This window comes from Chiloscyllium punctatum, chromosome 29 (assembly GCF_047496795.1).
Source record: "Chiloscyllium punctatum isolate Juve2018m chromosome 29, sChiPun1.3, whole genome shotgun sequence".
Classification (NCBI taxonomy): Eukaryota; Metazoa; Chordata; class Chondrichthyes; order Orectolobiformes; family Hemiscylliidae; genus Chiloscyllium; species Chiloscyllium punctatum.
The window spans coordinates 70,665,006-70,678,591 of record NC_092767.1 but is presented as its reverse complement, the minus strand read 5'-3'; the positions used below and the strand labels follow the sequence as shown (position 1 = coordinate 70,678,591).

Sequence of the window (13,586 nt, the reverse complement as noted above, 5' to 3'; positions counted from 1 at the left end):
ACTGGGCATCCATGAGAGCTGTAGGCCAGTGACAACAGAATTGTACTCCAAGCCAATGCAACATCCTGGATTGGTATATCACCCAAATCTACCACTTTCACCAAGACGGAGGTGTCAACCCTAGTTAGTGAAGAGTGCAAAAGGGGACTCCAGGAGCAGCACCAAACAAAAGATAAGATACCAACACGGCGAAGCTACAATCAGAATTACTTCCGTCTAACAACATAAGCAGCAAGTGACAGATAGAGTTAAGTGACTCCACAAACAACAGATCAGATCTAAACTCTGCAGCCGTGCCACGTCCAGTCATGAATAGCAGCACGCAATTAAACCACTCTCTGGTGGAGATGGCTGCACAAGTACATTCATATAAACAATGAGTTCAGCACATTAATGCAAAAGGTAAGGCTGAAGCAGTTGCAACAGTCTTTAGCAAAAAGCACCTGGTGCATAATCAAATCAGCCTCCTCCAGACACACCCAGTATCACACATGTAAATCTTCAGGCAATTTGACTCGCTCTATGTGACATCAAGAAATGGATGAAAGCACTAGATACTGCACAGGCTATGGGCCCTGACAACATTCTAGCAATTGTACTGAACACTTATACTTCTGAACGTTCCACACAACTTGCCAAACTGCTCCACCACAGTTACAACATTGACGTTTACCTGAATGTGGAGATTAGGTCAGGTGTGATCTCTACAGAAAATGCAGGACAAATCCAAAACAGATCATTCAAATATCTGTGGATGTGTTGACATTCACTCATTCAACCACCGCCACTCAATAGTAACTACATGTTCCATTTACAAAAGGTACTACAGTAACCCACAACCATGATCACGACCTTCTAGAATGGACAAGGCAGCAAATTCACCTGCAAGTTCTCCTCGAAGTCACTCATATTCTTTACTTGGAAATGCATTGTTATTCCTTCACTGTCACTGGGTGAAAGTCATAGAACTCCTTCCTTATAGGCATTGCAGGTATACCCTACACCAAATGGATTTCAGCAGTGCAAGGAGATAGCTTACCATCACCATCTCAAAAGATAAACAAGGTCCAGCAACAAATGCTGGCCCAGCCAGAAACACCCACATCATGTGAATGATCAAAACAAAAGGTCCAACTGCTGTGGTAACCAGGGGATTTGTCTCTATATAATAATCTAATTAATCAAGATTTCCCCCAGAAGTTTCTCCGTCTTCCTGTAATATCGGGAGTGTAGTCCTGGAGGCCTTGTGGCACCTCCAGGTCAGAAACTCCATAGTGCTTTGACCAATGAAAGCAAGTAAGTATAGGAGTTGGGATGTCACACTGCAGCTTCACAGGATGTTGGTGAGGCCAATTTTATGTAGAGTGCTGGTTGAAGGGAATTAAATTGGAAGGGTACAGAAAAGATTTACCAAGATATTACCGGGACTGGAGGGCTTGAGTTATATGAAGAGTGTATAGGATGGGACATCTTTCTCTGGAGTGTAGGAAGTTTCAGAGTGGCCTTATAGAGGTTTACAAAATTATGAGGTGTATAGGCAAGATGAACAGCAAAGGTTTCTTTACAGGATAGAGGAGTCCAAAGTTGGAGGGCACAGGTTCAAAGTGAGAGGTGAAAGATTTGGAAGGGACCTTAGGGGCAACTTTTTCATATAGGCTGCTTCATTTCTGGTATGAACTGCAAGAGGACATGGCAGATGCAAGTACAGTTACAACATTTAAAAGACATTTGGATAGGTACACAAATTGGAAAAGTTCAGAGGGATATGGATCAAACATAGGTAAATGGGACTAGTTTAAATTGGAAAACCTAGTCGGCATTGACGAGTTGGACCAAAAGGTCTATCTCTGTGCTATACGACTATATAAACAACGATCCTGCGGACTTTAATCATCGCAATTAGCTTAATACACTGTAGAAATGCACTTTGTTGTCATGCTCAAACCATCCTGTGGAGATCTGTTCACACCCTTTAGTGGACTGGCATCAGGAGCAGGAATCGAGCAGTGTTCGCCCAGTAACCCTGGATGGCTCGAGGCAGACTGAGTCATTGAGGAGACGTGTAGTTAACTTAATGGCATAAGGCCTGCAGCAGTGCATGGAACACAGTTTTCACAACCCTATCTACCTTTCAAAGCGATTAACCTTTGATGCTATTAACTTGCAGATTCTTCCTGTAAAGCAGCATTTTTAATGTAGGCAATGACACCGGGAAACTATCTGCATCAATCCAAGACTCTTCCTATCTTAGTCTCACAACAGCAATGAAAATCATTCAAAAAATTGCTGGATGCTTTGCATTCAGGGGCCAGTTGATGAATCAAAGGAATTTCTGAATTATCAAGTGAAGAACATTCAACTGTACTCTTTCTCGGTCATATGGACAGGTTGCTAACCACACAGACTGAAACGGTTCAAGAAGTTGGCAGACTACCACCATTTCCAGGGCAACTAAGGATGGTCAATAAGTGCCAATGACACCCACTTGAGTGTGAATACAAAAAGATCTAAAAACAAATATGAGAAGCAAGCTTAGAAAACTGGTAGATTGGTCTTCATGGCTTAGTTAAGATGCTGCTCTTGTCTGCAGCGTGGCAATTCATTTCATCTATGAGGGAAAGGACAGTTTTTGTACTATCAACTCACCAATGAAATTGCAATATTGTTTTGTCCAAAACATGCCAATCATGAGAGTCACAAGGGGCAAATAGTCGAACATAACTTATTTTTCACTTTTTGCCAACTTTAAAACTTTCTATCCTGTCCCACATGATCCTTAAAAGATGGCAACGTGTACAGCAATGACTCCAGGGACATATCTCCCGTAAATGAATGAACAACTGGTGATCACATGGCCAATTTTAATGAATGGGCCAGTTTGCTGGGAAATGATGACAGCACTTCAGAGCCAAACGCGATCTCAAGTTAACTTCCTTAAGTGATATCGACATAGTAGGGCTTGCTGATTCAATATAAACAAAAAATGCAAACTGAAGATGCATACATTTTAACAAGCAGCAGTCAGAACTTTGGTCACAGAGTTAGCAATAAAGTTTAAATCTCATTTCACTCATGGATTTAAAAGGGATTTTTACAGGATCTCTAACTTTGGACTCCCTTCAACTGTCGCGTCTTGGTTTTCTGTTTATTACCAGGACATTTATCCTAATCTTGCTGGGGAACAATGCCAACACATCCACTGGCAACCTGCAAGGGTCTTGCACAATGGTCTCTGAGCTAGTCCAAAATGCAAGTCACTAGCACACAATGCTACAGCTAAGATTAATGAAAACACAGGCTGGAAGCCTGGTGCCCATCATCATTTGGCTGAGCTACAAAGACCAAACAGCAGCATGTCAAATTACCTAACTCTTGTTGGGACAGGTTAATAGTATTGGACCACCACAGAAATGTGGTGAGCTCAGATCCCATCTTCAAGGAGAAAGTGAGGACTGCAGATGCTGGAGATCAGAGCTGAAAATGTTTTGCTGGAAAAGCGCAGCTGCGCTTTTCCAGCAAAACATTTTCAGCTCTGATCCCATCCTGGCATGTTATGAAATGGAATTTAACAATTAACTGTTGGGTTGATTGCTAAAGTAGCAAATCTGCCAATGTAAAATGGAAAGAACTTTGCATGTAGCTTGAACACTGGCACAGAAATGTTGGGATAAATGAGCTGACAATTCTCAGTCTATGACTCTACTTAACACTACAAGGTTGATTAAATTGCTTTTACCTAGCAACCCACTCAGTTGCACACATCAGATTGGCCAGGGAATGGGCAGCAAATGTTCTGACGGCACCATGGGAGCAGTTTAAAAAGTTAAACAGATTGAAAATTCATTCATTCGGCAGCTCAAAGCATTTAAATCTTGCCGGCAATGCTACCTCATTTTCAAATAAGCAATACGTTTCCCATTGCGGACAGAAGGCAATATCCTTAAACCAACGACAGATCTTGCTCAAATCAGGTCACAGCACCAGCAGTTAGCATTAGCACAAGGCACACTGTGGTTGGGAAGCCTTTGATATTCCCGATGGTCCCTTACAAGATGCCTCTGGGAGCTCCTTGCGCCTGATAAGGCCATCAATGGTGGTTAGGGATGGGTATGTGCACTTGCACTTGGGCAGAGTGAAGGGATGTGGTGGGACAGACACAGAGACAGAATAGTCAAATTAACAGTCCAAATAAGGCCCAAAATTCATCAACAGTCAAAAAGGCAAACAAAGGTAAGGCACCTCACTGGCTATGACAGTAGAAAGCTACAATGCAAAGGTGGTCCAAGTCATCACAGAATTTCATCAACTGCTGACCAGTCACAATCATGTCAACAATGGTGGTGTCAAAATAAAATCACACAGAAGCTTCTATCAGGGTTCTCGAGCAACTGCTTCAAATATATTCTCCTTGAAGTGTGGTTGCTCAAAACAGTGTCAACTTGCCCATTACACTCCATCACACTTTGAGGCCCAAAGCCTTCATAAGGCAGAGGGACAGCTCAGAAGGCAAGAAAAGGAAGCGAGGTCCTGCACCCTGGATCCCAATACCCAACGAGTGCACCCAAAATCTGTGGGTTAAGAACTGGCCCGTGCAGTGACAGGACAGTCCAAGGTAGAAAGAGAGTAAACATCATTTGCAAATTGAGGATCAGCCAATAACAGCTTTAGAGACCCGGTGGTGAGTAAATGGCAACCTGCTATCTCTACCCTTCCCTCCAGTTGACTGGGTCTCATCTTGCTCCGCCGCTCAAAGAAAAAGAAAATCACCTGCATCAGTTCCTGAACAACGTAACCTGCATCATTTACATAAAAAACAAAAGAACCGTGGATGCTGCAAATCAGAGACAAAAACAGAAATTGCTGCAAAAGCTCAGCAGGTTTTGCAGCATCCGTGGAGAGAAATCAGAGTTAACTTTTTGGATCAAATGACCCTACCTCAGGTAGGAGGCAGGGTCATTCGACCTGAAATATTAGCATCTATGGAGTGAAATCAGAGTTAAGAGACCTGCTGAGCCTTTCCAGCAATTTCTATTTTGCCTCTGCAATGTTTACATTCCTATCTACAGCCTGCAGAGAGAGTAGAACTTTACTGTTATGTAACAAGGTGCCTGTAAATCCCAGACACTTTGGGGTTACCTCACTCATTGGGAATTCTCACCACATTATGCGGATAATTCACATCTGGAAACTAATGATTAAGTTTTGAATCTCAAGTTGAAGATTTGGGCGAGACTGCTGAACTCAGTGCCTCAGCTCTAGAGAAAGAGAAGCCAGTTGTGTCTAGACCCTGTTGAATTAATCCGACCAGAATGGATCCATGTGGGAGGTAGAGAACGAAGTGTGGTGATGATTCCACCTCCTCTCTTTCAGAGCCAGATGGTCGAGAAACAGTAACTCGATTCGCAAATCAGGAACAGTGTACACCACACGTTCCAAAACTCCTACATAACAACTTGCATCCTTGTAGCACCTTAAAAAGCATCTCAATGCATTCATAGAAGCATTTTCAAAAATTTGACACTGAGCTTCACAAGATACTACTGGGTCAAAATCTTCATCAAATAGCTCTACTGGGAGCAGTTTGAAGGTCTAGGTAGGGAAGAAAATTAAACAAATGTATCAGGAAAAGTATTACAGAGTCAACATTGTAAAAGTTAGCCTTTTATTTCTTGAGATCCGTTCAGTAAATAAGAGCTGCAGGCTGCTATCACCCAATATGCACCCAGGTACAGTGCAGCTCACAGATGGCACATGCACTGCAGGATCATGACGCAAACCAAGCCTGAAAGCAGAGACTCAGTGCTTACTACCCATCCCTAACACTCAGCTGTTTGAACCAGCAAGTGCTGCCGTGTACCAGCCTCACTCTCCTCAATGACCACAGTCAGTACAAAGCACGCAATGTCCACAGGGACACACTGTACTCCAGAAGGCAATTGATATTTTATTGCCATTTGTTCCTAGCCAGTGGTTGGCTGCAGACCAAATGGTTTTGAGCAAAACTTGTGCTGCTCAAATCAAGAGAAGTTTCCATTACAGGACAATTTCACTTTCCACGTGAAGGTTATGAATCACAATGGAGTAGTCCAACACCCAGCAAGTACAGCAGAAACCTCACAGTGTGAACTTATAGCAAGGGCTGCCGAGCTATCCAGACATGGGGATATAACACAGGGTCACAAAAGCACAAACGGGTTGGCAGCTGACTTGTCCACAAGGGCATTTTATATCCAGTCTCACTCACCATCCATCAGCCCCTCAAGTTCATCTACCCCGGCTATAAACCCACACCTCCACCCAATTCACTGGATAAAAGAGCCCCAACTGACACTTTCCCATTGTAACATTCCCAACAGCAGGCCAATCAAAATCAGCAAACCCTAAAAACTGGGACAGGGAATGAACTTCCTAGTCAACACCCTGTCAATGATGGGAAAGTCAAAAATCACACGACAATGGATCATAGTCCAACAGGTTTACAGTGAGTGATGAAAGTCCAATATCACAAGCACCTGCCTCGATTTTGCAACTGATGCACAAATCAGAATGTAAACAATTGGACAATACCTTCCCAACACCAGCACAAACAGGATGACTGTTACTGAATACTGGAAAACAGTAGAACAAAACATTACTCATTAGGGAGCACTCCCACTTCTGAATCAAAATGTTTTGGGGGCTTGATTCTGGTTGTAAGGACCAGTGTGCATGAACCAGACTGGCACAGACTGCATTATGGTGGTGTTATCAGTGCTTTCCTTTGGAACAGAGGTTAAAGTGAGGCACCTTTCCACTCAAAATTCTTAAAAACCCACAGCACTATTTGAAGAACAGGGTAGTGCTCAACAGAGCCCCATATTAATTCCTACCCATCAACCATCAGCACAAAAAAAAACACCATGAAAGCAAACTACTGCAGACATTGGAAACCTGAAATGAGAACAGAAAGTGCTGGAACAGTGACACATAGTGGGAAGTACTGAGGAAGCACAGAAATACATTTGTTTCAAAGTAGTACCATATTGGACTGAAAATGTTATCTGCTTTTCTCTCTCCAGATGCTTCTAGACATGCTGAGCTTCTTCAACATGTTTTAATTTTATTTCGGTTGCTGATTGCTGATCATGGCAGCCTACAGTGCACACACTAAAGAATATGTTTAATAGTTGCTGTTGTAACACAAGTACTGCATTGACTATAAAGCTCAAAGGTTGGGAAAGTTAATACATAAAGACAAGCTTTCTGCTCCTTCTCTACAAAATACAGTAGTTTCAGCAAATACTTCTAAGATTTAAATGAATTAAGAGCTCTATATTCATTGCAAGGAATCAAAGTATGTTTTGTAGTTAATTAAACAACTGCAAATTTATAATTTTTAAAACAGAGAATAAAGTTCTCTGTTGGAAGCTAACTTTGCATCTTGTCCTTCAGTCGAACTGCTAACCTTGAATTCCACCGACCTAGCACACCTATATTTACTTCCTTGTGCTCAGCAGGTTGAAAGCTAGTCACACTGGGGAAGGGAATACTTGCCAGATCACATGAAAAGATATCCTGTAAAGTGCAGTAAGAAAGCAGAAGTGGTGATAAAGGAGGAATGTTGAAATAGATATATATACATGGCCCAGCCTTTAACGAACTCAAGACAACCACTACTACAACCTGACAGCTGACTTAGAAAACGAGAACAAACACTCCCTCAGTTTGCTGCTCAATTCATATATACTTTGATATCTAAAAATCCTCCCAAACCTAATTTGAATACACAACTGAACAGCCAATGCACCCTGACATTTAAAAAAATACTCATTTCAGTCCTTATTCAATCAAAGCCCCCTGAAATCATTTAGTTTGTCCCAATAGGTGGTTCTTTCATTCATCTGAATTTGAGGGTACACAAGCTTTGGCAACTACATCTCTCCTCACAGGAAATCCTCTTCATCGCAAGATTTGGACTTCAGGAAAATCAGAAACTTTCCACTTCGAACACCTGTACATTGTATTCGGTTTGACCTGGAAAAAGTGCAGAAATTCCACTAAGAAACCTTCCTCAACTGTTTCTGGTGGAAGGGATAGCTTTGACTTCTTTCCTCCTAGCAAATTGGGGTTTTTAAAAAGCTAGCTTTGCCCAATTTAAGGCAACTGTAGAGAGCTTTCCGGGTTTGATGAGGTGATCACGTGGGCAGTAACAATTGTTTTATATCACAGAAACCTGACTGTGCTCCCACTTGGAGTGGTTAGGATGGGGGTGTCAAGCCAAACTGTGACAAATGGCAGGGACAAACAGGCTGCCAACATTCACTTTTGCCATTCGCTGGATCTTGATGTCTCAATCAAGCCCATAGTACAAATGGCTGAAGGCTGCCACAAATGAGAGTCACAGAATTAGTATATAACGCAGCCTCCAGCATAGCTCACAGTCCTAAGATTAGCACAGCAGTTTAATTTCACAACTGACATTTACTAGACATTGACAGTAATGATTACAAACTTCACTATTGCGTCAGTAAGTCAAAAACAGACATTTCATGAACTGTTTTTCCAGAACTCATGAACTTTCCCTCAAACCAGGCTTTGCAGAAAGGGTGCAGATATTTGAGTAGGATATGACATGCAACAAGGTAACAGGCATTGGAAGTCAATATGTCGCTTGGTATTGGAGTACATAAATCTTGATGAGAGACATATTGTTGAATCTTTAAATCTTCTGCTCATCAGGACAAACACAATACCAATTTTCAAAAGATCACAATAACTAATATTCCTGGGTGCTGATTGGTTGGCAAGTTGTGTTGGATTGGTTCAGGCATTGCTAGGGAGAAAACAATTGGAAAACTAAGTTCCCTAAGATCCTGGGCAATTGATAAAAACACATACAGCTTGGACATAATTAATTTGTTTGCAGAGAACTCCCTGGGAGTTTGTAGTTCCCTGTTACTTTCTCCATGGTAACACTCAGCTAACCAGAGTTGAATTGCCAACCAGTCAGTACTGCTTTTCCTCTGTATTATAAAATTGTTATCAGTGTTTTGGCATTCTTACATGTGTTCTGATGAATACAAGATGAGAAGGTTTGGCAACGTGAGTCCCTTTGCAGGAATTAAAATGCTCATCAACTTCTGCCCTTATATTTTCCACCCCTTTCATATGTCCATCCGAAGTGTTCATCAATCCATCAAGTGAACAGGTCAGAAGGCATCACCAAGTCTGATGAAGCAAGGCAGCTGAATATATTACATCAGCATGTCTGAATACTCTTCATGACCATATCCTTTCAGAGTGGAGTTACTGTTACATTGGAAAACAAAACAGATAGTTTGCTCTAGATTGGGGCCCAAGTAACAAATGAATTAAACACCAGCTTGGAATTGGCAGTGGGATGGATTTCAGCCAGGAGAAATCTCCACAGCTCTTTGATAAATTCCTTGGCATCAAACCAGTGAAACAGCACCATCTCACCCTTGATCATCAGCATCAGGTTAGCAACTCCAATATATCCTCTGAAAGTAGTGTCAGGAGCTTGAGTGAAAAGATTTACACAAGAAAAATAAACTAAAGCAGAGGCAAAATCTAAAGTGGACTTGATATTTCACTGATCTACAGAGACAAACAAACATTCAAACTCATCCACTATGGAGTTACTTGGAGATACATTTTTGATTTAACATCATATACACCTATTTCTACAGCACCTTTCAGCTTATAAAATTCGCCAGGAGTACCATAGTGCCAAATGTGACAAGTTTAGAAGCAAAAATGTGGCCAAAGAGCCAAATTTAAAGGCTAATGAAGGTGGAGGAATGGAGGGGGGAGTTGGAATGCAAATGATAAATGACAAGAGGGACCAAACAGTGCACAGGGGTGGGGGGTGGGGTGGAGTGTGGGTGGGGGTGGGAGGGGTGGAGTGTGGGTGGGGGTGGAGAGTGGGTGGGGGTGAGAGAGTGGGGGGGGGGGGGGGGAGTGGGGGGGGGGGGGGGGAGAGGGAGGGGGGGGGAGAGTGGGGGGGGGGGGGAGAGTGGGGGGGGGGGGGAGAGTGGGGGGGGGGAAGATGGAGAGTGGGGGAGGGGGGGTGGAGAGTGGGGGAGGGGGGTGGGTGGAGAGTGGGGGAGGGGGGGGGTGGAGGAGAGTGGGGGAGGGGGGGGTGGTGGAGAGTGGGGGAGGGGGGGGTGGTGGAGAGTGGGGGAGGGGGGGGTGGTGGAGAGTGGGGGAGGGGGGGGTGGTGGAGAGTGGGGGAGGGGGGGGTGGTGGAGAGTGGGGGAGGGGGGGGTGGTGGAGAGTGGGGGAGGGGGGGGTGGTGGAGAGTGGGGGAGGGGGGGGTGGTGGAGAGTGGGGGAGGGGGGGGTGGTGGAGAGTGGGGGAGGGGGGGGTGGTGGAGAGTGGGGGAGGGGGGGGTGGTGGAGAGTGGGGGAGGGGGGGGTGGAGAGTGGGGGGGGGGTGGAGAGTGGGGGAGGGGGGGGGTGGAGAGTGGGGGAGGGGGGGGTGGAGAGTGGGGGGGGGGGAGAGTGGGGGAGGGGGGGGTGGAGAGTGGGGGAGGGGGGGAGGGTGGAGAGTGGGGGAGGGGGGGGGTGGAGAGTGGGGGAGGGGGGGGGTGGAGAGTGGGGGAGGGGGGGGGTGGAGAGTGGGGGAGGGGGGGGGTGGAGAGTGGGGGAGGGGGGGGGGGTGGAGAGTGGGGGAGGGGGGGGGTGGAGAGTGGGGGAGGGGGGGGGTGGAGAGTGGGGGAGGGGGGGGGGTGGAGAGTGGGGGAGGGGGGGGGTGGAGAGTGGGGGAGGGGGGGGGGTGGAGAGTGGGGGAGGGGGGGGGTGGAGAGTGGGGGAGGGGGGGGGTGGAGAGTGGGGAGGGGGGGGGTGGAGAGTGGGGGAGGGGGGGGGTGGAGAGTGGGGGGGGGGGGTGGAGAGTGGGGGAGGGGGGGGGTGGAGAGTGGGGGAGGGGGGGGGTGGAGAGTGGGGGAGGGGGGGGTGGAGAGTGGGGGAGGGGGGGGTGGAGAGTGGGGGGGGGGGGGTGGAGAGTGGGGGAGGGGGGGGGTGGAGAGTGGGGGAGGGGGGGGGGGTGGAGAGTGGGGGAGGGGGGGGGGTGGAGAGTGGGGGAGGGGGTGGAGATGTGAAGAGGTAGGGCCCCAGGCTCCTGTGGATTGTCAATGAGTAGCTTCCCCGGGCCGCAGGCTCCAATACCCGGCCCTGATCGCGGGCCCAGTGCGCCACCCCCTCCGCCTGGGGCCTGGGGCCCGGGACCCGGGGCTCACTCAGACCCTGACACCGCGGGCCCTCCGCCCCGGCTGTGAGACCACCCGACCCGACCCGACCCGACAGCGAGGGGACCCTCGCTCGTTCTTAGCCAGAGGCCGGTAACCGGCGGGCCCGGACAGACCTTGTCGCCCTCCCTGACTGACTCACCGTAAGTCTCGGACATGTTGCTTTGGGGTGGGGGGGGGCAGGAGCCGGTGTGTCCCGAGCTCGCTCTCAATATGGCGGCAGCGGCGTCCTCTCCTTCCCCCCCGCCCTCCTACCTCAACGTGTTGCGTCATCACGTCACCGGCCCAGCGTCTGAATGTCAACACGTCAGGACGTAACAGGCTCATCCCTGCGTCATGACGTTGCCTCAAAAGTCCCTCAGATGCTGTACATTTCAGGTTCATGTCTCAATGTTGTGGAAGGTCTTTATGGGTCATTGGTAGTGTTCTTCCCTCTGGACTAGTTAGATGTGGTTTCAAGCCCCCCCACCCCCCCCCCCCAGTCTTGATTAAAAAGTACCTTCTTACTCTGTTTTGATCTTGTATCCTTCCTACCATCTGTAGTGGTCTGCACGCCCCTTAACAGGCCAACAAATACCTTTGACACCATCAATCTGGAAGCATTATGGAGTGCCCTTTTTCGCTTTGGTTGTACCATCCTTTGCCGCTCCATGACGATATGGAGGTTGTGGTAATGATAAATGGTGACACCATCAACCCCATTGCCCGTTCGGATCTGTGTTAAGCAGGGGCTCCCCAGTAGCAAGCTTCACACTGGAGTGGAGCTACCTTACAGGACTCATGGGAAATTATTCACCCTCCGCTGTCCTTCCAGCCAACAGAGAGTCATCAAGCTGCAGTAAATGGATGATGCTTGTTTGTGTGCAATCTCTGTGGATGTACTCCAGACCATCCTCAGTGCCTTTACTGAGGCATGTGAGAGCATGGGTCTCACCCTGAACATCCACAAGACAAAGGTCCTCCACCAATCTGGCCTGGCATTGTGAAGTGAACCCTGTTCATTAAGGTCTACGGGGAGGCCTTAGAGAATGTTGACCATTTCCAATAAGGTAAAAACAATGACTGCAGATGCTGGAAAGCAAATACTGGATTAATGGTGCTGGAAGAGCACAGCAGTTCAGGCAGCATCCAACGAGCAGTGATCACCTCAGGAGATCTCCCACCCACAGCTTCCAATCTCATAGTCCGGGAACCCCGCACTGCCCAGTTCTACCTCCTTCCCAAGATCCACCACCCTGGCCGACCCACTGTCTCAGCATGCTCCTGCCCCACTGAACTCATCTCTACCTACCTCGACACTGTCCTATCCCCCCTAGTCCAGAAACTCCCCACATACGTTCGAGACACCACCCATGCCCTCCACCTCCTCCAAGACTTCCGTTTCCCCGGCTCCCAACACCTCATCTTCACCATGGATATCCAATCCCTCTACACCTCCATCCGCCATGACCAGTGCCTCCAAGCCCTCCGTTTTTTCCCCTCCAGACATCCCCAACAGTACCCTTCCACCGACACTCTCATTCGTTTGGCCGAACTGGTCCTCACCCTTACCAATTTCTCCTTTGAATCCTCTAACTTCCTCCAGACCAAAGGCATAGCCATGGGCACACGTATGGGCCCCAGCTATGCCTGTCTCTTTGTTGGCTATGTAGAACAGTTGACCTTCCGTAATTACACCGGCACCACTCCCCACCTCTTCCTCCGCTACACCGATGACTGCATTGGCGCCACCTCGTGCTCCCGCGAGGAGGTTGAGCAATTCATCAACTTCAACAACACATTCCACCCTGACCTTAAATTTACCTGGACTATCTCTGACACCTCGCTCCCCTTCCTGGACCTCTCCATCTCCATTAGTGACGACTGACTTGACACTGACATTTTTTACAAACCCACCGACTCCCACAGCTACCTGGATTACACCGCTTCCCACCCTATCTCTTGCAAAAATGCCATCCCGTATTCCCAATTTCTCCGCCTCCACCGTATCTGCTCCCAGGAGGACCAGTTCCACCATAGAACACACCAGATGGCCTCCTTCTTTAGAGACCGCAATTTCCCTTCCCACGTGGTTAAAGATGCCCTCCAATGCATCTCGTCCACATCCTGCACCTCCGCCCTCAGACCCCACCCCTCCAACTGTAACAAGAACAGAACGCCCCTGGTGCTCACCTTCCACTCTACTAACCTTCGCATCAACCAACTCATCCACCGACATTTCCGCCACCTCCAAACAGACCCCACCACCAGGGATATATTTCCCTCCCCACCCTTTTCCGCCTTCCACAAAGACCGTTCCCTCCGTGACTACCTGGTCAGGTCCACACCCCCCCTACGA

The 13,586-nt window shown here is 47.5% G+C and overlaps 1 protein-coding gene across 1 annotated transcript in view; it reads right to left on the bottom strand.

The window, feature by feature from the left end:
* The window catches only part of rab4b (RAB4B, member RAS oncogene family), a 43,084-nt gene extending 31,566 nt beyond the window's left edge, over positions 1-11,518 (bottom strand). The window contains exon 1 of the mRNA XM_072549360.1: positions 11,391-11,518. Coding sequence (XP_072405461.1) covers positions 11,391-11,406 — 16 coding nt within the window. The 5' untranslated portion in view covers positions 11,407-11,518. The remainder of the gene's footprint in view (positions 1-11,390) is intronic.
* Between the last annotated feature and the right edge of the window lie 2,068 nt (positions 11,519-13,586).